Consider the following 19,357-nt stretch of genomic DNA (forward strand, 5'->3'; position numbering starts at 1 on the left):
CTGCCCGGCTCTGTGGGTTTCCGGGTCTCGCAGCACGGGCGGGAGCTGCCCCTGGCCTCGGTCATCCATGCGGTGCCAGCATCTCCCTGCCGTGCTCCAGCCGCGGCGGGCTCTTGGCCCCATCGTCCCTGCGCCTGCTGGCCAAGGGGCCCCACGGTGCAGCCGGGGCACGAGCCGCCTGGCCACGCTCCTCTGCCTGGGGCTGGACGCAAAGGACATCGCAGCTGCCACGGACGGGCTCGGACCCCAGGTCCGTCGTGTCCACGCTCCTGTATCACAGGGGCAGAGAGCGGCAGCGAGAAGGGAGGGGGCCCGGGTCTGAGCAGGGTTTTCCCTGCTCCCCTCCAGCACTGGGGGTCCATGCAGGGCTGATGCAAAGGCTGTGCCCCGCCAGGGCCTGTGGGGTGGGGGACGGCTCCCGGCTCGGCTTCTCCCCGGGGAGTCCAGGGCCCTGCACTAGCCGGGACCGCCAGGCCGGGGGCCGGCACAGACGGCGTGAGTTGGGCTGGGGGGAGACCTGGAAAACCCACGGAGCCGGGCAGGAAGGGCTGTGGGTGCTGGATCCGCTGCAGGCCCTTGCCGTGCCGGAGCCCACACTGGATGTGACGGCGACAGACCTGCCCTGGGATCTCCGGGACTTGCAGCCGGCTCCAGGCTCCCGCTCCCGCGGGCTGCAGCTGCCCACGTGCAGGGCTCTCTGCCGTGGCTCTGGTCACCTCCACGGTACCGAGAGCTGAGGCCCGCGGCGCCCGGGTCTCGGTGGCCCAGGCGAGAGCAGCGCCACCCTCCCCGCGGCACTACCAGCAAGGCAACTGCCCCCGGGCTGGGCAGGACTCCTCGGAGGGGAACAGGCCAGGGGCTGATGGGCCCTGCTCCCTGCTCCTGGAGCTGTGGGAATCCTGACATGCGTGCATGCGCAGGCATGTGCATGGATGTGCAGTTGTGTGCAGGATGTGCATGGGCAGATATAGGGCTGCAGGCGTGTGCATGGACAGGCAAGAATGTTCAGGCACGGATGTGTATGTGTGCAAGTGTGCATGGACATGCACGTGTGTGCAGCCATGTACGTGGACACACTCATGCAGGTGTGTGCAGAGTGTACCGAGGGCAGAGCACCTGTGCGATGGGGAGGGCCATGGGGCAGGACCAGGCCCCACTACAGCCCATTGCTGTCCCACTGTGACCACCACGGTCCCAGGCTGAGGCCACCCCCCCATCGCAGTGCCCCCACCCTGCTGCCCCGACTGGCCAGGCCCAGGCCGGGGGTGGGCCTGAGATCAGGGCTGAGGGAGACTGGGGAGGGGGGGTGTCCAGGTGCAAGGGGCATCCGGCTGCTGGGGGGCAAGGGCAATATTGGGTGTGATATTGGGATGTGGGGGAGGTGGGGGAATGGGGTGAGGGTGCAGGGGAGATGCAGGCAGATGTGGTGGAGCGGGGCCCCCGGATGCAATATTGGGGTGCAGGCCCCCAGGGTGTCCATTGCAGGGTGCAGGCCCCTGGGATACCCATACTGGGGTGCAGGATTGGGAGGTTTGAGGGGTGCCCATGTACTGGGGAGCAGGCCAGGCAGGTGCAGGCCCCTGCGGGGCCCACTCTGAGGTGCGGGGGGGTGCAGAGGGGTGTCGGCCCACAGGGAGCCCATATACTGGGGTGCGGGGTGGGGGCGCAGGGGGCCCATATACCAGGGAGTGGGGGTGCAGGGGGGCCCATTCCGGGGTGCAGCGGGGGGGAGGGTCCCCCCGCCGGGGGCCCTGCAGCAGGTGCCGTTGCCATGGCGGGGTCCGCCCCCCCCGCGCGGTTGCCATGGCAGCATCCCGGGGCGGGGCGGCGGCGGCGCATGCGCGGTGCCCCCCCCTTGCAGAGCCCGGCTGCTGCAGACGGAGCCACAGCGGCGGCCGCAAGCTCCGCACCCGCGCGCGGTGAGTGCGGCCCGGCCCGGCCCCCGCCCCCCGCGCCGCGCCCCCCCGCGCCCCCCCGCGCCCCCCCGCGCCGCGCCGCGCGTCTGCTCGGGCCGGGCCGGGCTCAGCCCCGCGCTGCGCCCCGGCCCCGGCCCCTCGTGCGGGGCAGAGCCCGGCCAAGCGCCCGCCGGGGCCGCGGCCGGGGCCGGCGCTGGCTGCTCCGCCCCGCGGCCGCGCGTCTGCTCGGGCCGGGCCGGTGTCGCGGGCGGGACGGAGCCGCCGCGGGGCAAGGCCGGGCCCGGGTCTCGCCGGCGGGGCTCGGGGCCGGCCGTCGTGCAGCACCGAGCGCGGCGCGGGGCCGCAGGCCCAGCCCTGGGACGTCCCGGGCACGGGGGCACGCGGCTCACGCCAGCCGCCCTGAGCGCGGGCCGGGGGTCCCCGCCGGCGACCAGCCCGGCCCTGTGTCACTGGGCAAGCATCCGAGACGCGTCCGAAAATAGGAGCCCAGCTGTGCGCCGTGGGGGCGAGGAATCCCTGCCAGCAGGTGCCGCGCCGGGCTGGGGCAGCCGGGGGACCCAGACGCCGACGGAGACGGGAAGCAGCTCCGCGCGTCTCCCGCGCTGGCAGGGGCGGCTCTGAGCGGAGAAGCGACGGGTAAAAATAGCATCTCTCCTTCGCGCCCGCTCTGACCCACCTGAGCGCGCCAGCCCCTTCCGCGGGCTCCAGCTTCGGGGTAGAGCCGTGTCCGCCGCGGCCCACCTCCTGCCTGCCCGCACGGTCTGGTTGCTCCTGGCTCGTCCAGCCCTGAGCCCCGCGCGGTGCTTGAACAGCCGTTGTGGCGTGGCTGGAGTTGTAAGTGTGGGCATAGCATGGTTGGCGCTGATGCTTTACCAGGGCTCCTTTGCCAGGTGGAGCAAGCTCCAGAGCACGGGGTCCCTGCCCCTGAGTTTGTGCAGCACCAAGCGCACGGTGGGAGAGACCCTGCCTGGGGCATCACGGTCCTGGGACCCGGGAGCCGCGTGGCTGCCCCGGAGCCCTGCTGCGTGGTGCGGTGAGAGCCCGCGCTGGCCTCCGAGGGCCTCGTGGCCTGTGGTACGTGTGGCCCAGAGCTGTGTTTCCAGCCCGGTCCCGTCTCCCTGGGTGCTGTGGTTGCGTGCGTCTCGTCCACACGCGCGTGTGTACACGTGACAGGGAGCCGCGGCCATCTCTGCCCCTGGGGCTTGGCCCCGTGGTCACACTGAGGACCTGGGGTGCTGTTGTGGGGGGAGGCAGGTGCAGCCACGAGGGGCAGCAAGGGACCCGCTCCCTCCCTGCCCTGCAGCGTCCGTGGCCACCGTGGGCCACAGAGGACCTGTCTGTTCCCCCTGCTCATGGGCACCCACGTGCCGGGGCCGTGGGACAGGTGCTGGGCATGAAGCCGTGGGGCTCTGCGTGCTGGGTCTCACCTGCACCCAGGACCCCGGCTACAGCTCCCTGGCCCTATGAGTTGCCGGTGCCAGCAGTGCTGCACATATGCACAGGCCTAATTACAGCCTGCCCCACTAACAAGCACCACGTGGGCCGAGGCAGGTCCCACCAGTGCCAGGGGGACGTGGGCACGTGCGCGGTGCCCGGCGGCTTGGTGCCATCCCCAGCTTGCGCTGTGGCGGAGGATGCGGGCCTGCGGCTTGCAGTTGCGGCTGGGTCGGTTTAAACGGGTCTCGGGAAACGCGGAGCAGGGCGGCCGCTGGCGAGATGCCAGGGCAGGGGGGACTCTGCGCCCCTGGGGGTGTCGAGGACAGGCCGGACGGGCGCGGGGCAGGGAGGATCTCGGCTCAGCAACGCCTGCGCTCTGCTGCGGGGGGGTCCCAGGTCTCTGGGCTGTGCTGGGTGCCCCCACCCCTATTTTCTGCTCCATGGGTCAGGGTTTTATACTGTAGCCCGGGCTGGGGCTGGGGCTGGGCTAGGCCAGTGCTCCTGCTGGCACCAACCCCGCAGGGTCCCGGCTGGAGGGTCTCGCCCCTGTGCTCAGGCTCAGCCCGATGCTGCACTGGGACAGAAGGGGATTTCCCCCGGCTCAGACTGGTGCGCGCTGGGGGGCTTTGCTTTCCTTTGCAGCGGGGACACGGCCTGGGCCTGGGCGCTCTGCAGCATCCATGACCCCCCCCCCGGCAGCAGCAGGACGTTGGCGGCTGTGGCTCCCGGGGGCAGGAGCAGGGGCAATGCCTGGGGCTGTCAGGCAACTGTTGTGCAGCTCCGAGGTTGGACACGGGGGTTTGTCTGGGCTGGTTTGGATGGGGCTGATCCTGCCTCAGGCAGGGGGCGGACTGACTGGATGTGGCCCTTTTCTAGGATGCCGTGGCTCTGGGCGGGCGGCACAGCCAGGGTCTGTTGGCGTCCAGGCTCCCGTCCCAGCTTGGCCCATCACTGCACGACCCAGTCCCGTTGCCCAGCACAGGCTCGCTGGACCGTCACGCAGGCCGTGGGGCGCTGGGCGTAGCTGCACAGAGCACCTCGCGGGGGGACCCTGGTCCCCAGAGCAAGGGCAGGGTTTGGGGCAGGGCACGTGCGGGGTCTCTGTCCCCAGGGCAGGTCGGCATCGTGCTGGAGGGGCCGGGTGCTGCGGGCTCCATCCTGCTGCAGCAGGGAGCCCCTCAGCTCCCCTCCCTGCCCTGCCCTGCCCTGCCCACGGGCCTGGGGCTGAGTAGCCGCCGCAGCCCCGCTCCAGCTCCGGCTCCGGCCTCGCTGCAGCACGCCATGACTCAGCAGCCGTCTCTGCTTGCTCAGCGCCGGTGCCTGGCGGGAGGGGGGCAGCTTCTCCCGCAAGGACCCCCCCTCCGCCGCTCGCTCGCTCGCGCTCCCCATGGTTGGGGAGGCAGGGGTCACCAGAGCCAGGGCATGAGCATCCTGCAGCAGGGGTCCACGGCACGGGAAAGCCCTGGAAGGGGGTGCGGGCAGCGTTTGTGCTGAGCCGTGCGCGTCTCCGGCCAGGCCTCGGGGTCACGTCTGCCCTGAATCGCTGGCCTTGCAAAACCCCGCCGCAGCTGCACAATAGGTGGCTTAAAGCCCTGGCAGCAGGGGGGAGTCACGGGGGACGGTCGTCTGGAGATGCTGCCCTGCCCTGCTCTCCCTGGCTCCACGTGCTGTCCGGAGCGCAGGCGGGCAGGGGGTGTTGGCCGGGGCGCTGGCCATCGCCTGTCCAGCAGGTCCTCGTGGCCGGCCCCTGCTCAGCACCGTGCTGGCATGGCTGGGGTGCAGGGGGCACGTGTCTGCCCACCGGCTGCATCCCTTCCTCTGGTCCCTGGCGGGGATTGCAGCCCGGCTGGTGTGTGCTGGGTGCTGGGTTGTGGTCCTGGGTAGCGGCAGGGGTGAGGTCTGGACTTGGATGCTGCCCATGGGGGTCTGGCCAGGCCTGGCCACAGCCATGCCCTGCTAGCCCAGAGCTTTGCTTCGGTGCTTGCTGGGGGACTGACTAAGCCCAGGACCCTCCTCCCAGGAAGCCGGCAGCGGGAGCTCAATCGGCACGTTGGGGTCGGGGCTGCGCAGCCCACGGTGCTGGAGCAACCGGCAGCATTGGGGTCGGGGGGAAACTTGGACAGAGGCAGCTGCATCCTTGGTCCCCGTGAACCCCCTGCTCCCTGGGCAGGCCTGGCTCGAGCCCTGCATGTGCATGCATGTGCAAGATGGGCACACCCAAGCCACCCCCCTCCCCCCCATGGCACAGCGCAGCTGCCTGTGTCTTGCGCTGGGGGGGACTGCGCTCGGCCCCGGCATCCCAGCTATTCGTCCCTTCCCAGCACAGGTGGCCGAGGCCGGGGCGTGCACAGGCTTCCCCCTCACCCAGCTCCAGTGACTCCCTGGCTGCAGGCCCCCAGTGTCTGCCTGTGGGGCAGGTCTGGTGCCCACGGCTCCACATGGGGTTGGCTGCCGGGGTAGGAGCCCCCAGCACCCACAGCTGAGCTGCGCCAGTGCCAGCAGGGCCGTGGGCCAGGGGTCCGGGTGCCCCTGCGAGGAGCCAGGGGGCCGAGACACCCTGCACCTGCCCCCAGCTGCGCACATCTGGCTCACCCGGGAGTGAGCACCTGCTGCTTGCTGTGCTGTTCCTCAGTCTCCGGCGAGCCCCTGGGTGCAGGTGGCACAGCCCCGGTGCTGGACGCGCCCGACCCAGCTGCTCCGGCCTGTGGCCGGGCCGGTGAGCGCCAGGCGTGCCGGCCAAGCTAAAAATACCCCATGCTAATAATACTGGGCTGACGGCCCCATGCACCCCCTCCCTGCTGTTGTATGTCGCCAGCCATCCCCGTCCCCACCCCTGGGCCCTGCCCTGGGCTGTGTGGGTGCCTCGGCCGTGGCTGGACCCTGCCGGGGCCGGTTGCTACAGCTCCTTCGTGCTGTTGATTTGCAGGGGCCCCCTTGCAGCTCTGCATGCGCTGCTCTCCCTGCCGACCCCGACGCAGGATCTGGGCCGGGCCAGCCCCACGGGAACCAACCGGCCTTGACCCGGGCTATGATGAGGGCAGGCCCTGGGGGTGGGGGGAGACCTGGGCCTCAGCACGGGGTCCAAGCACCGGGGCGGACACCGTGCCAAGTCCATTTGTGGCACTGGAGCCCTGCAGCTGGGCTGTGGTCAACTGTCCTGCCGCCCACGGTGGGCACCAGGCAGGGCAGGGGCTGGCACCAAGCAGTCAGTGCTGCCTGGGGGCTCTGGCTGTGTCGCTCCGTGTTGGCGCAGTTTTAGGAACGTGGTAGATGAGGAGGATGCGGGATCAGCCCTGTCCAACCCAGCCCAGACCAACCCTGTGTGCAACCTTAGGGCCACACAAGGGTTGCCCCTGACACAGCCCCAGGCATTGCCCCCATCCCCGCCCCCAGGATGCAGGGGGGCCACGGCCGCCAACGTCCTGCTGCTGCCAGGGGGTCGTGGACGCTGCAGAGTCCAGGCCGTGGCCGTGCCCCTGCTGCAGAGGGAGGCACCCCAGTGCGCACCAGTCTGAGCAGGGGGAAATCCCTTCCTGCCCCAGTGCAGTGTTGGGCTGAGCCTGAGCGCGGGGGCAAGACCCCCCAGCCAGGACCCCGTGGGGTTGGTGCAGCAGAAGCATTGGCCCAGCCCCGGTCTGGGCTGCAGCACCCGGCACCTTTGGGGGAGGCTTAAAACCCCTCAACAAATGGAGCAGAAAGGGGAGAAGGGGGCAAGCGGCACAACCCAGACGCCTGGGACACCCCCACAGCACAGCACAGGCATCGCTGCACCTAGCTCATCTCCTCCCAGTGCCTGCCCACCCCCTCCTTGATGCCCCCAGTGCTGGACAACGCCCCCTTCCCAGGCGTCTGCCCCCCACACATGAAGAAGTGTTTCCAAATCTCCAGTTCAAACCGACTTCGCTGCGACTTGCAGCCATTGCCCAAGAGAACAAGACTTTCCCTCTCCTTTCCTGCAGCACCAGAGGGATTTGCAGGCTGCTGTTGTGGCCCCTCCGCCTCAACGCCCTGCCTGCTCCCGCTCCCCTGGCCTCTCCTGGCCGCCCAGCCAGGCCCCCACTTGTGTCCGACGCCGCGGTCGATGGCTCTGGCCCGTCCAGAGCCATTGCCCCGTCAGAAGGAGATCGGGTGGGTTGGGCAGCACCCGCTGGGACAAACCAGAGGCCCCAGGGAGCTGGGGCAGCTTCTCGCGCGTGTTTCCAGGCGTCTGGGCCCTGCTGGCTGCTCCTGGGTGCGGAGGGAATATTTTCCTCTTCTTCCTGCTCCATGTGTCGGGGGGGGGTGAAGCCTCCCCCAGCCGCACTGGTGCTGCTGCAGCCCAGGCTGGGGATGGGGCTGGGCTGGGCCAATGCTGCTGCTGCGCCAACCCGCAGGGTCCTGGCTGGGGGTCTCGCCCCCGTGCTCAGGCTCAGCCCCGCGCTGCCCTGGGCCAGGAAGGGATTTCTCCCCTGCTCAGACTGGTCCGGACTCAGGGGTTTGTCTTCCTCTGCAGCGGGGCACGGCCTGGGCCTGGGCTCTCTGCAGCGCCTATTAACCCCCTTTGCAGCAGCAGGGCATTGGCTGCAACCCCCGTCTTTCCCAGGGAAGGGGCAATGCCTGGGGCTGTCAGGGGTGACTGTCATGCGGCTGCGAGGTGGGACATGGGGTTTATCTGGGGGCAGCAGATCTGGCCCCTCCAGGACCGTGCGTTTGCCCCCTTTTCTCAATCATGGAAAAGTCGTTGCGTGGCTGTCCTGGGGCAGAGACGTCGGCGTGGCCCGGCTGTGGCACCTTCAAGGCTCTTGCACACCCGGGGTGCAGGGTGGGCTGAGAGCCCCTGGCCTAGAGATCCAGCTGGGTGTGCCTGGGGGAGCCCGGTCCTGCCTGGGGGGCTCACTCCGCTTGGGGTCAGGGCAACTGCTGGACTTGGGGTCAGGAGGGGCACGGCCGGGCTTGCACTGGGGGAATGCTGCCGGGGCGGACGTTGGGCTGGGGTTGCTCTGGGCACCAGGGATGTTGGGGTGTGGGGGGGACACTGGGGCAGAAGGACCCGTTCTCGCTCGGGGGCAGGTGCCTCTCCAGCCGTGAGCCCCGGGGCTGCCCTAGACCCCCTGCCTGTTGCAGCCTGGCTGGCAGCTGCCCGCGGGGGGGCACGTGCCCAGACCCCCATCCAACAGGTGTGTGCAGGGGGGCCGAGACGAGCTGGCAGCCGGCGCGTCCGTCCCCTGGCTCGGTGCCCCGCGGAGGCCTGGCTGCCAGCGCGCTGCGACAGCCGCTGCGGGCAGGCGGGGGCGGGTGCAGGCCAGACGCCCCCTCCCCGCGTGTTCTCCAGCCTCTCCGCCACGCTCGCTCCCGGAGCCCCCCGGCCCGATGTGCTCCCTGCTGCTGCTGGCCTGCACCCCCCGGCCCCGGAGCCGCCGTCGTCCCCCTCCGGAGGCACGCCGTATGGGGGGAGCGCGCCTACAGGTGGGCGGGGGCAGGGGTGGGGTCCTGGCCTGCACCCCCCCGGCCCCGGATCCGCCGTTGTCCCCCTCCGGAGGCACGCCGTGCGGGGGGAGCGCGCCTACAGGTGGGCGGGGGCAGGGGTGGGGTCCGCTGCCCTCCGGCACGGCCTAGAGCCAGGGGGTGCGGCGCGTGGCAGAGGGGCCTGGCCCCCCACGACGCCCCTTGCACCCTGGGGGGTCGGAGCTGGGCTGGGAAGGGTGTTGGGGGCTGGTATATCCGCCCCCACCCTCCCCCCAGCCCCACTGGCCAGACCAGGGGGTGGCAGCTCAGGGAGCGCTGGGAGCAGGGGGTGCCCATCCCTCAACCCCCCCCCCCCGCCCAGCTGTGGCTCTGCCCCTTCAAGGTACCTGGCACAGGGGTCCCACCATCTGATTGGCCGGGCTGGCGGGGAGCTCTGTGACACACCAGGCAGGTGGGGGCCCCCAGGCCCCGCCCCCTCCTGGCATGCAGGGGGTGCAACCGGCCCGAGCCTCCCTGCAGGTGAGCGGGTGGGCTGCCCCCCACCCCACGCATGCAGGGGGGCTCGGCATGGGGCCGCCCTGACGCCGCGTGTCCCCCGGCAGCTGGGGCATGGCCGTCAATGTGTACTCCACGTCGGTGACCAGCGAGAACCTGAGCCGCCATGACATGCTGGCCTGGGTCAACGACTCGCTGCAGCTCAACTACACCAAGATCGAGCAGCTGTGCTCAGGTGAGGGCCGGGGCCGGGGCCGGGGCCGGGGCCGGGGGGAGGCGCGGGCACGGGGCAGGAGGGAGTGCCGCGTGCCCGCTGCGCCGCAGGTGCCGCCTACTGCCAGTTCATGGACATGCTGTTCCCGGGCTGCGTGCACCTGCGCAAGGTGAAGTTCCAGGCCAAGCTGGAGCACGAGTACATCCACAACTTCAAGGTGCTGCAGGCCGCCTTCAAGAAGATGGGAGTCGACAAGGTAGGGCCTTGCGGCCCCCACCCACCCACCCACCCTGGGGGTCCCTGCCCAGCCCACAGCTCCCATGAGCTCTGCCCTGCGCCCTCGTAGCACTGCCCACGTGGGCTCCAAGCCCAGCAGGCCTCCAGGGACAAGTGGCCCCCGGCGAGGGCTGGCAGTGGGTCCAGGCTGCCCAGGGTTGGGGGGCCGGTGCCGGGCCTGGCTGAGCAGCACGCTTTCCCCCTGCAGATCATCGCGGTGGAGAAGCTGGTGAAGGGGAAATTCCAGGACAACTTTGAGTTCATCCAGTGGTTCAAGAAGTTTTTTGATGCCAACTACGACGGAAAGGAGTACAACCCGCTGCTGGCACGGCAGGGCCAGGACGTGGCGCCGGCCCCCAACCCAGGTGATCACATCTTCAACAAACCCAAGAGACCCATTGGTACTGCAGGTAATGTTGCAGCCCCGGGGCCGCCCGCCTGCCTGCCCGGCTCCCATGTTGCTATCACGGCATTCAGATGTCTCGGAGCGGGTGTGGAGGGGGGCTCCGGCGCCGGGGGACGTGGAGCCTGCAATGGAGGGGCAGGTCCTGGGGGTCTCGTGACTTCCCAGCGGCAACCAGACGGGAGGGGGTTGCATGTGTGTACACACATCCCCCTTTGGGGCAGGGCTGGCTCCTGGCTCCATGGCCCTCATGCCTGCCAGGCCGGGTCTGGGGGTGCAGGGATGGGGGCTGTGCTGAGGACGGTGAGGGGGGGTGTGCCTGGGAGGCACGGGGCAAGCGAGGACATCTGAACCCGTCATGGCAAGGGCTTCCTGCCGCCAATCGCTTTGCACAGGGCAGGGGGCTTCAGGGCCGTCCGCTCTGCTGGCACCGGCTCCCCCAGGGCAGGCAGGAGAAGGGCTGGCCCCGCCGAGCGGGGTGGGGGGGCTGTGCCAGACCCAGGGGGCTGGGGGCTTGGCTGTGCTGTCACTGCAGTCCTGGCGCTGGAGGGCTCGGCCCCGGGGCGCGAGGCGGGCAGGACGGGACCCAGGCGTCCGGGCTCGCTGCGGCACTCCCTCTGCTTTGCTGGCTGCAGCGTGTGGACCCCCGCCTCCCCCGATCCCCCTGTGCTGCTGCTCCGGGGCATGGCCCCCCGGCCCCCGCGGGCAGCCCCTCAGCCGGGGCTGGCTATGCCCCCCGGCCCCATGCTGACCTGTGGCTCTGCTCCATCCAGTCCCCCAGAGAACCTCCCCCACCGGCCACAAGACCATGCAGAACCCCACGCGTGTCAGCAACGTGGTCCCCAGCAACGTGGTGCGGAAAAACCCCCCCGCGGCCCGCAACGGCGGGGGCAGCGAAGCCGATGCCCAGATCCTCGAGCTCAACCAGCAGGTGTGGGGGGCAGCCGGGGCGGGGGTCCAGGCGCAGGGCGCGAGGGCTGAGCCTCATGCCTCCGCCCTGCCGTGCCCCAGCTGATGGACCTGAAGCTGACGGTGGACGGGCTGGAGAAGGAGCGGGATTTCTACTTCAGCAAGCTGCGGGACATCGAGCTCATCTGCCAGGAGCACGAGAGCGAGAACAGCTCCGTCATCGCCGGCATCATCACTATCCTCTACGCCACCGAGGTCAGCACGGCCCCGGGGCTTGGGCCCGCGCGGGGGGGCCCTGGCAGAGCTGGGAGGGGCCAGAGCAGCGGTCCCCGGGCCAGGTCCCGCGGCCACGGCCACGGCAGCACAGCACTGGGCGCAGGCCGTCGTGAGGCCCCGAGGTTGGAGCCGCCCAGGCTGCCGGGTAGGACCCAGGGGTGGGAGCAGGGGGGCATCGGCACCACTGCCTTCCTCTGCTGCCACTCCAGTGCCAGGGGCTTTCTAACCCTCCCCCGAGGCGCTGGGTGCCGCAGCCCAGGATGGGGCTGGGGCTGGGGCTGGGTGGGGCTGGGCCAGTGCCCCAGCTGCACCAACCCCGCGGGGTCCTGGCCAGAGGGTCCTGCCCCCGCGCTCAGGCTGAGCCCCGCGCTGCACTGGGGCAGGAAGGGATTTCCCCCTGCTCAGGCTGGTGCGCACTGGGGGGTTTTGCCTTCCCCTGCAGCGGGGACACAGCCAGTCTGGGCTTTGCAGCGTCCACGACGCCCCCGGGCAGCAGCAGGACGTTGCCCCCCCCCCCTCCCAGGGCTGCGGCTGCTCCTGCCTGTGCGCACCAGGTCCCTACGGGCTCTGCCTGCGGACCCCTTTCCCTGGCCGCCGGCCCCCGCCTTCGCTCTCCGGGCCCTGGCACTCTGCATGCCCGGCGCCCCCGCACTCACTGCCCTCCCCCTGCCCCCGCAGGAAGGCTTCGCGCCTCCCGAGGATGACGAGCTGGACGAGCCGCAGCCCGAGGACCAGGACGAGTACTAGCCGCGGCCCTGGAGGGCCGGTGCCGCCTGCCCGCCTGCCGCGCTGTCACACATTATAGCCGTTTCCAACCCACCCGGCGCCGGTGTCTGTGCGTTCGGCAGCTCCGCCGGGCCCCACGGACGGCCACCATGCAAGGAGAGCGACACTGTACATAGGCCCCGGGGCGGCACGGGGGCCTGGCCCCACCGCCCCCTATTTATTTCCGTTGCTGTCTGTGGTGTGAGCCCCGCGCTGCCCTTGCCCCTGGTCACCGGAGGCCCCGGGAGGTCCCTGCCCCACGGGGGTCCCGCTTGCGCTTGTCCCGCTGGGGAGGAGCGGGGGGCACCCATCGCCTGCCCCCCGCCCTGCCTCTCCCCGGCACCGGGGCTCAGACTCTTTATTTATTTCCCGTGGGTGTGTGAGTTTGGGGGTCCCTGTCTGCCCCGTGTTCGCGGGGGGGTGGCTCTGGCGCCGTTGGCCGGGGACAGCTCCGCACGCGCCCCCTGCCCCGGCACGGCGGGGGGAGCTCCCCTGGCACGTGGCCCCCACCGCCCGCCTGCCCGGCCGCATCTGTGTTCGGTTTTATTTAAAATAAACTGGTGTGGTACAACGCTGTCGCCGCCACCGCCTCTGTCGCGCCGCGCGCCGGGGGCGTCCTGGCGCCGACCCCAGCCCCCCCGGGCACGTCCAGTCCGGTCTCGAGGGCAGTGGTGCAGACCTGGAGCCTGTTGGCGCTTGCTGCAGGGCCCTGGCGCATGCGCAGTGAACGGCACGACTTGTGCCACGCCGGCCCCGGTCACACGCGCAAAGTAATTACTCCCCCGCCCCCCCAGTTGTGCGATTCGGGTCGACCGTACGCACGTGCGATGACAGACAAATGCGCGATACGCGGGCTCGCCGCCCGCCGGTGAGTCGGCTCTACCGCGCCGTGACCGTGGCCCCGGTGCGCGTCCCCCTGCAGCACGCGGACGCCCCGCGGGGGGGCCGCCACGCGTCGGGCAGCCCCGCCCCGGAGCGCGACAGCGCGGCCACACGTGCGCGGGGCGGGACGTGCGCCGGGGGCGGGGCCCGCGGGCCGTGACGTGGCGGGCGCGCCGGCGGGCGCGCCGGCCAATCGCGGGGCCGCGCGTGTCCGCCCGTGCGCGCTCGCGGGCCATGGCGGCGGCGGCGGGCGCGGGCCGCTGGGAGCTGGTGCGGCGCGGGCGCGCGCGGCGCGGCGCGGGCGGGGCCAGGCGCGCGGCCCGTGAGTGCGGGGGGGCCGGCGCGTGCACGCGGGGGGCGCGGGGGGGGGCCGGCCCGGCGCCCACCCTCTCTCCCCCCGCAGCCCCCGCGGAGCCGCCGCCGCCGCCGCGCGCGCGGGACCGGGAGCGCGCGCGCGCGAGCCGGGGCGCCCGCCGGGGGGAGCTCGTGCCCGGCCCCCCCCGCGCGCGCGCCCGCAGCCTCGCCGACGCCCTGGCGGCCGTGAGTGCGGGGCGGGAAGGGGCGGGGCCAAGGCGGGGGGGGGGCGGGGGCCGGGGCCGGGGCCGGGGCCGCCCCGCTGACCCCTGCGCCCGCAGCTGGACGTGGCGGCGCTGCAGCGGGAGCTGGACAAGAGCCAGGCGCTCTTCCCCGAGAGCCCCCTGCTCTGGGCCAAGGATCTGGCCGGCGTCCTCAACCACCGGCTGCAGGCGCCGCGCAGCGAGCCCTCGCTCGGACACCACGCCCACGGTCAGTGCCCCCCGCGGTCAGCGCCCGCCAAGCCACAGCGCAGCCCTGCCCGGTCGGCGCTGACCTCCCACCGGGCTCGCCTGCGCCCCCAGATTACCCCTACGGCCTCGTGAGCAAGGAGCTGCGCGGCATCATCAGAGCTCTGCTGGCCAAAGCCTCCGGCGCGCTGGAGCTCTTCCTGGACCACTGCGTTTACACTATGCTGCAGGAGCTGGACAAGACGCCAGGTAGGGCAGGCGGGACCCACCTGCCGGCACGGGCCAGCCCCGGTCACGCAGCGCTCGTAGGTGTCACCGTCCCGGAGCTGTGGGCCGGGCAGGGAGCTGCAGGCCAAACATCCCACGCAAACCCTGTGTCCCACCTCAGTGCCGCACAACACGTTGCCCCTGCCCCTGGGATGTAGCAGGGCCACGGCCACCAGCATCCTGCTGCGGCCGGGGGTTGTGGGCTCTGCAGAGAGCCCAGGCTGAGGCCGCCTCCCCGCTGCAAAGGAGGGCAAGCCCCCCCAGTGCACCCCAGTCTGAGCAGGGGGGAAATCCCCTCCTGCCCCAGTGCGGAGAGGCCCTCCTGGCCACCGCCTTCCCCTGCACGGGTGCAACGCAGCTGGTGTTTCTGTAGGCGAGTCGCTGCACGGGTACCGCATCTGCATCCAGGCCGTGCTGCTGGACCGCCCGAGAATCGCCACTGCTAACCTGGGCAAGGTGAGCCCCGCCGCGGCTCCCCACACCACAGCGCTCGGGGTGGGGCAGGGGCTGCAGGATGTGGTCTCGGGCAGGAGACGCAACGGACTCGCTCCAGCTGTTCATCGTGGTCTCTCCCCAGTACCTGGAGCTGCTGCGGTCTCACCAGAACAGGCCGGCGAAGTGCCTCACCATCATGTGGGCCCTGGGGCAGGCCGGCTTCACAGACCTCGCTGAGGGCCTCAAAGGTAAGAGCTGCTGGGGCACGAGCCCCGAGTCCCAGGGGTGGTCTAGGCCCTGTTGCAGGTTGTGGCGGGGGTGGGCAAGGTGGCCCTGCAGCTGCCCCCTCACGCCGGGGCTGGAGTGCAGGGCCAGCGTCCTGGTCCCCACCAGCTGCACCCGTGGTCCCACGCCGGCCCATGCAGCTCAGCGAGACTCTGCCAGGCCAAGGCGCTTCCCTGTCCGCGTTGCAGGGGGACCTCCCCCCCGCAGCAGGGTGGGGGCAGGTCTGGTTGGGGAGACCCAGCCTCCGCGCCCTGCTTCCGGAAAGCACCTGGCTTGGGGGGTTGCCAGGCCAGAGCCGGCACATGTGTTGCAGCTGCTGAGCTCTGGGTGGCCAGGAGCCCTGGCGGGGGGCATGCACCCTCCTTCCTGACCGCACTCCCCTCCCGCGCAGTGTGGCTCGGCATCATGCTCCCAGTGCTGGGGATGAAGGCGCTCTCCCCCTACGCCATCGCCTACCTGGACCGGCTCCTCATGTGAGTTCGCCTCGGCCTGTTCCCAGCAGAGTAGCGCCGCCCGCCGGCCCTGACGCCCACATCCTGCTCTGTGTCCGGCCCGCGGGCCGAGGCCTGGGGCTCGTGCCGCTGGCCCTGGGCAGCTCTGTCCAGCGCCTGCCACAGAGAAGGTGCAGTCAGGGCGGTTTTGGCCAGAGCCAACCATGGAGGCCTGGCTCTGGGCACAGCACCTCCGCGCTGCCCGGCCACTCGGGGTTGGGTGGCGGGGAAGCACCCTCCGGTGCTCCTGTTGGCCCGTCTGGAGGGTGCTGGTGCCTGGGGAGGGGTCTCCCGTGTCTGGGCACAAGGCTGGGGGGTGAGAGCAGCTGATGTGGGAGCGCAGGGGGTTGAGTGGAGCCTTCCCCCTTGCAGGACGCACCCGAACCTGACCAAGGGCTTTGGCCTCATCGGCCCCAAGGACTTCTTCCCGCTGCTGGACTTCGCCTTCATGCCCAACAACTCGCTGGCGCCCAGGTGTGGCCTGGCCTGGCCCTCACGGGTCCCTCTAAGTGGTGTCTGGGGCCGGGGGGCTCTGGGGCATCGTGTGCCCCGGGGCCAGCTGGGCTGGGAACATAGGGCTGCACGTCTGCTAGGTTTGTTGGCCACAGCTGCTCTGTTGCTGCCTCTGCTGGGTGCATGCTCAGGGGCTGGTCCTGGCTCCTTCCCCACCACGCATGGCCTGGCTGTGTGTGGTTGGGTGGGGGCCAGGTGCTGGCTGCCCACAGAGCCCTTCTTGGACCAGTGGGGTTCGTATCAGCTGCTGCAGGGAGAGCACAGCCTGGGGCTGGGGACGGAGCAGGTGGCTCAGAGAAGGAGTTAACCCGCCTCACGCTCAGCCTGCAGGAGCAGCTGCGGCAGCTCTACCCCCGCCTCAAGGTGCTGGCTTTCGGCACGACGCCCGAGACCACGCTGCACGCCTACTTCCCTTCCTTCCTGTCCAGAGCCACCCCCAGCTGCCCGCCCGACATGAAGAGAGAGGTGAGCTTCCCTCGAGGCCCTATGGTGCGCTGGAGCCAGACCTGGGAGTGTGCAGGGAGGGAGCAGGGGGTGGAAGGGGGCTCACGGATACAAAGGACCAGGGCTCCGTCACCCCTTGATCACGGCCGTGCTGCAGTGTTGAGATGGGGGGTGGCCCCCCACAGTCGCCCGCTCCACACTGTCTCATGCAGCTGCTGCGCTGCCTGCACGAGTGCCTCAGCACCGACCCCCTGAGCTTCAGCGTCTGGCGCCAGCTCTACACCAAGCACCTCTCGCAGTCCAGGTGAGCCCAGCTGGCAGGGGGGAGCTGGGACGTGGCCTCTCCCTTGACCCTCCTATCAGTCCTGCCAGGGCCAGGATGGTGTCTCCAGGCTCCTGCTGGGCAGGGGGGCAGGGGCACCGGCCATGGGGATGTGGAATTGGGTTGCGGTGTTATTCCTGGCGCCACAGGGCTCAACTGCCTCCCTCCTTCTGCAGCCTGCTCCTCAACCACCTCCTGGAGTCCTGGGACAGCAGCCCCAGGAAGGTAGGCCACGGCAGCAGGGCAGGGGTTTGCTCAGGGGCTTGCATAGGGCAGGCCCCGATCCCTGGCTAGCGATGGCTCCCCCTACCCCCTGGCCTTTGCCACTCCTAACAAATGGGTTAACGATGATTCAGCGAGAGAAGTGGGGGGCAGCTCCTCTGCTTTGGGGGCACTGGGCTATTGGGAGGGGGTGGATTTAAAGCCCTGCTCTTGTGCAGCTGCCAGCACCAGCAGGCTCAATTGCCGCCCCCCCCCCATCCCTCCCACCTCTGTGCTCCCCCCAGCTTGCACATCATCCCCTGCCTGGGTGCCACATTGCAGCTCCTGCTACGTGCTGACTGTGCCACAGCCTAGAGGAACCGGGGGGTGGCCGAGGCCTCCAGGCAGTCTGGTGGGCGTCTGTTCAGGGGGGTTGAGCTGTGCAGCCCTTGTGCTGGAGGGGGCACCTGGCTCGCTGGAGCAGGCGGAAGGCAGGAGGCTGCCAGCCTTGTTACCCGGCCTCAGGGAGCTGCGGGGGCTGCGGCTTCCTCTGCATCACGGCCTCACTGTCGTGCCCCCCCAAGGTGCGCCAGGCGCTGCAGGACACGGTGTGCTCCTTCAAGGTCACCAATGAGGAGCTGGCCCTGAAAGGGGCCGGCAATGCCCAGGACGTGGCGGCCTGTGACATCACCTGCAAGGTACCACGGGCAGAGCTGGCTCTGCTGCGCTGACACGGACGAGGTCCTGCCAGGGCACTGGCTGGTTCTGGGAGCTCCCATAGCAGCTGGGACAGGGACACTGTACTGGGCCAGGGAGGGCGCACAGGCTGGGAGAGCAGAGCTCCCCAAGAGCCTCCCCCCCTCGCTGTGGCCCTGGGCCCTGCGGCAGCACTGGCCCCGTCTGCTTTGCCCCCCCAGAGCCTGCTGCGCCGGCTGAAGGGCCGCAGGTTCCCCTGGGCACGCCTACTGCTTGTGGCCCTGGTGTTCCTCGGCGGCTTCCTCATGCACGACATCCGCACCCACGGCTCCTTCCACGGTGAGTGCCAGGGGCAGGAGTGGGTTCCTCGCTGCCCATCTGCTCCGTGGCCCAAGCGACACCATTTTCTCAGCCAGCTGCTGGCAGCCCCACGTCCACACCAGTGCTGGCGGTTGCAGTGTGGACCCTGAGGCTGCAGCCACAGGGCACGTGCTCCCACCCCTTGCCACCAGCTGAGGACGGGGGGGGGTCTCGGCCACAGCTACGTGTCCACCCTAGAGCCACTGGCCACCTTGGCCTGTGCTTCCCCCAGCTGACGTGGCCTCTGCCCCGGGGGCCTTGGCGCTCCTGAGGCTGCGGGTGGGCCACATCCCAGGTCCGTGCATGCGTGGCCCTGTTGCTGCCAAAGCTGCTTTCTCTCCTGTGGGGTCCTGGTGTGGACACGAGCCCCAAAGCTTGGGGTCCAGACCAGCCCCCTGCAACCACCCGGCCTTGCTCTCTTACAGCTTCCTCCTCTGCCCACGTTCTCCGGTCGTCGGGCGTCCTGGCGGCATCGCAGCTGGCCTGGCACAAGGTTTCCCATTACTCCGTGGAGGGGTACAGGTCTGTGGTGCTTCCCGAATGGGTTGGGGGGCTGGCTCTGGATTGGGGGGCCTGTGAGGCCTGTCCCACACTTGGTGGGAGGGGGTCGCCGTTGGTGCTGATGCTGCCCTTGTTCCCCCTGCCGCAGTTGGCTGGAGCAGACCATCCTGGCCTACTATACCCAAGCCGTGACGGTGCTAGAGCCAAACCTGCGGCTGGTCTGGGCCAAGACCAACGAGACGGCCACGTACCTGTCCGGGACTTGCTCCTCCCACCTTGCTTGGGCCTGGGACCGCCTGCCCTGGCTCGTCGAGTGGGTAAGAGGAGGGCAGGGCAGGGCAGGACCCGTGGGGGGCTGGGCTCGGACGCGGCGCCGTTGCCCTTGCGGCCTCGCCCAACCCATCTCCCTGTGCCCACGCCGCAGCTCCAGGCCCGAGTCCCAGAGACCGTGGCACACGTGGCCGAGTCCCTCAAGGAGCTGCTTGTCTGGCTGGTGCAAAGCTGCTTGCTGCCGGCGCTGGAACACGCGGGCGCCGCCGTCCAGCGGGGCTGGCAGCGCTGGGTCGACTCCTGCAAGTGAGCGTCCCCCTCCTGGGCTGGGCGCTGGGGGGGCAGCGTCGGTGGCCGGCTCCACGTGCAGCCGGGGCGGGGGGTGTTCCAGGCTCCGCCACCCCCCGCCCACACCGACCCCCGCTCTCCCTCCGCAGCGGGGAAGCGTCGTGGGGCTGCCTGCGCGACCACGTGGCCGGGGCCACCTACTCGTCCTGGCTCTACCTGCAGAGCACCACCGCTGCCCTGCGCGACTGGGCCCTGGCCGCCATCTCGGGGCGCTAGCCCGCGCCAGGACCAGGACCACGGGACCAAGGGGGCGGGCCCGATTCTGGGCCGGGGGCTCCGTGTGTGGCCGTGCCCTGTCCCCCGCACCATAAAGTCCTGCACCCGCCGCGCGGCGCCGCACCACGCTCTGCTCGCCTTGCGCCACCGCCGGTGGAGGGGGGCTGAGGGGGGGCACAGCACCCACAGCCAGGGCAACCCACCCCCACGCACCTGGGGGGCACGC

General features: G+C 70.8%; 2 protein-coding genes across 10 annotated transcripts; both read left to right on the forward strand.

The window, feature by feature from the left end:
- Positions 1-1,824: 1,824 nt before the first annotated feature.
- Positions 1,825-12,707, forward strand: MAPRE3 (microtubule associated protein RP/EB family member 3). Of its 9 annotated transcripts, none has more exons than XM_090031244.1 (7): positions 1,825-1,919; positions 9,401-9,528; positions 9,677-9,763; positions 9,992-10,193; positions 10,960-11,117; positions 11,198-11,350; positions 12,050-12,707. In XM_090031244.1, the coding sequence occupies exons 2-7, from the start codon at positions 9,460-9,462 to the stop codon at positions 12,116-12,118; spliced, it is 738 nt and encodes a 245-aa protein (XP_089887370.1). In that variant the 5' UTR covers positions 1,825-1,919; positions 9,401-9,459; the 3' UTR covers positions 12,119-12,707. The 9 variants fall into 9 exon arrangements, with proteins under 9 accessions (XP_089887370.1, XP_089887367.1, XP_089887371.1 ...); XM_090031241.1 differs by having other exon boundaries at positions 1,831-1,919; positions 9,618-9,763; XM_090031245.1 differs by lacking the exon at positions 1,825-1,919 and adding an exon at positions 2,232-2,552.
- A 527-nt stretch (positions 12,708-13,234) lies between these two features.
- On the forward strand, positions 13,235-19,240 carry TMEM214 (transmembrane protein 214). Its single transcript, XM_090031232.1, has 17 exons — positions 13,235-13,340; positions 13,422-13,558; positions 13,654-13,804; positions 13,897-14,031; positions 14,423-14,505; positions 14,627-14,732; positions 15,161-15,242; positions 15,633-15,734; positions 16,097-16,238; positions 16,430-16,521; positions 16,716-16,764; positions 17,325-17,438; positions 17,658-17,775; positions 18,222-18,318; positions 18,446-18,614; positions 18,722-18,873; positions 19,005-19,240. Exons 1-17 carry the CDS (start codon positions 13,253-13,255, stop codon positions 19,129-19,131), a joined length of 1,944 nt encoding a protein of 647 aa, XP_089887358.1. The 5' UTR covers positions 13,235-13,252; the 3' UTR covers positions 19,132-19,240.
- Positions 19,241-19,357: the final 117 nt, after the last annotated feature.

Source organism: Crocodylus siamensis, chromosome 1 (assembly GCF_052110815.1).
Source record: "Crocodylus siamensis isolate JL-2025a chromosome 1, ASM5211081v1, whole genome shotgun sequence".
NCBI classification, from domain to species: Eukaryota; Metazoa; Chordata; order Crocodylia; family Crocodylidae; genus Crocodylus; species Crocodylus siamensis.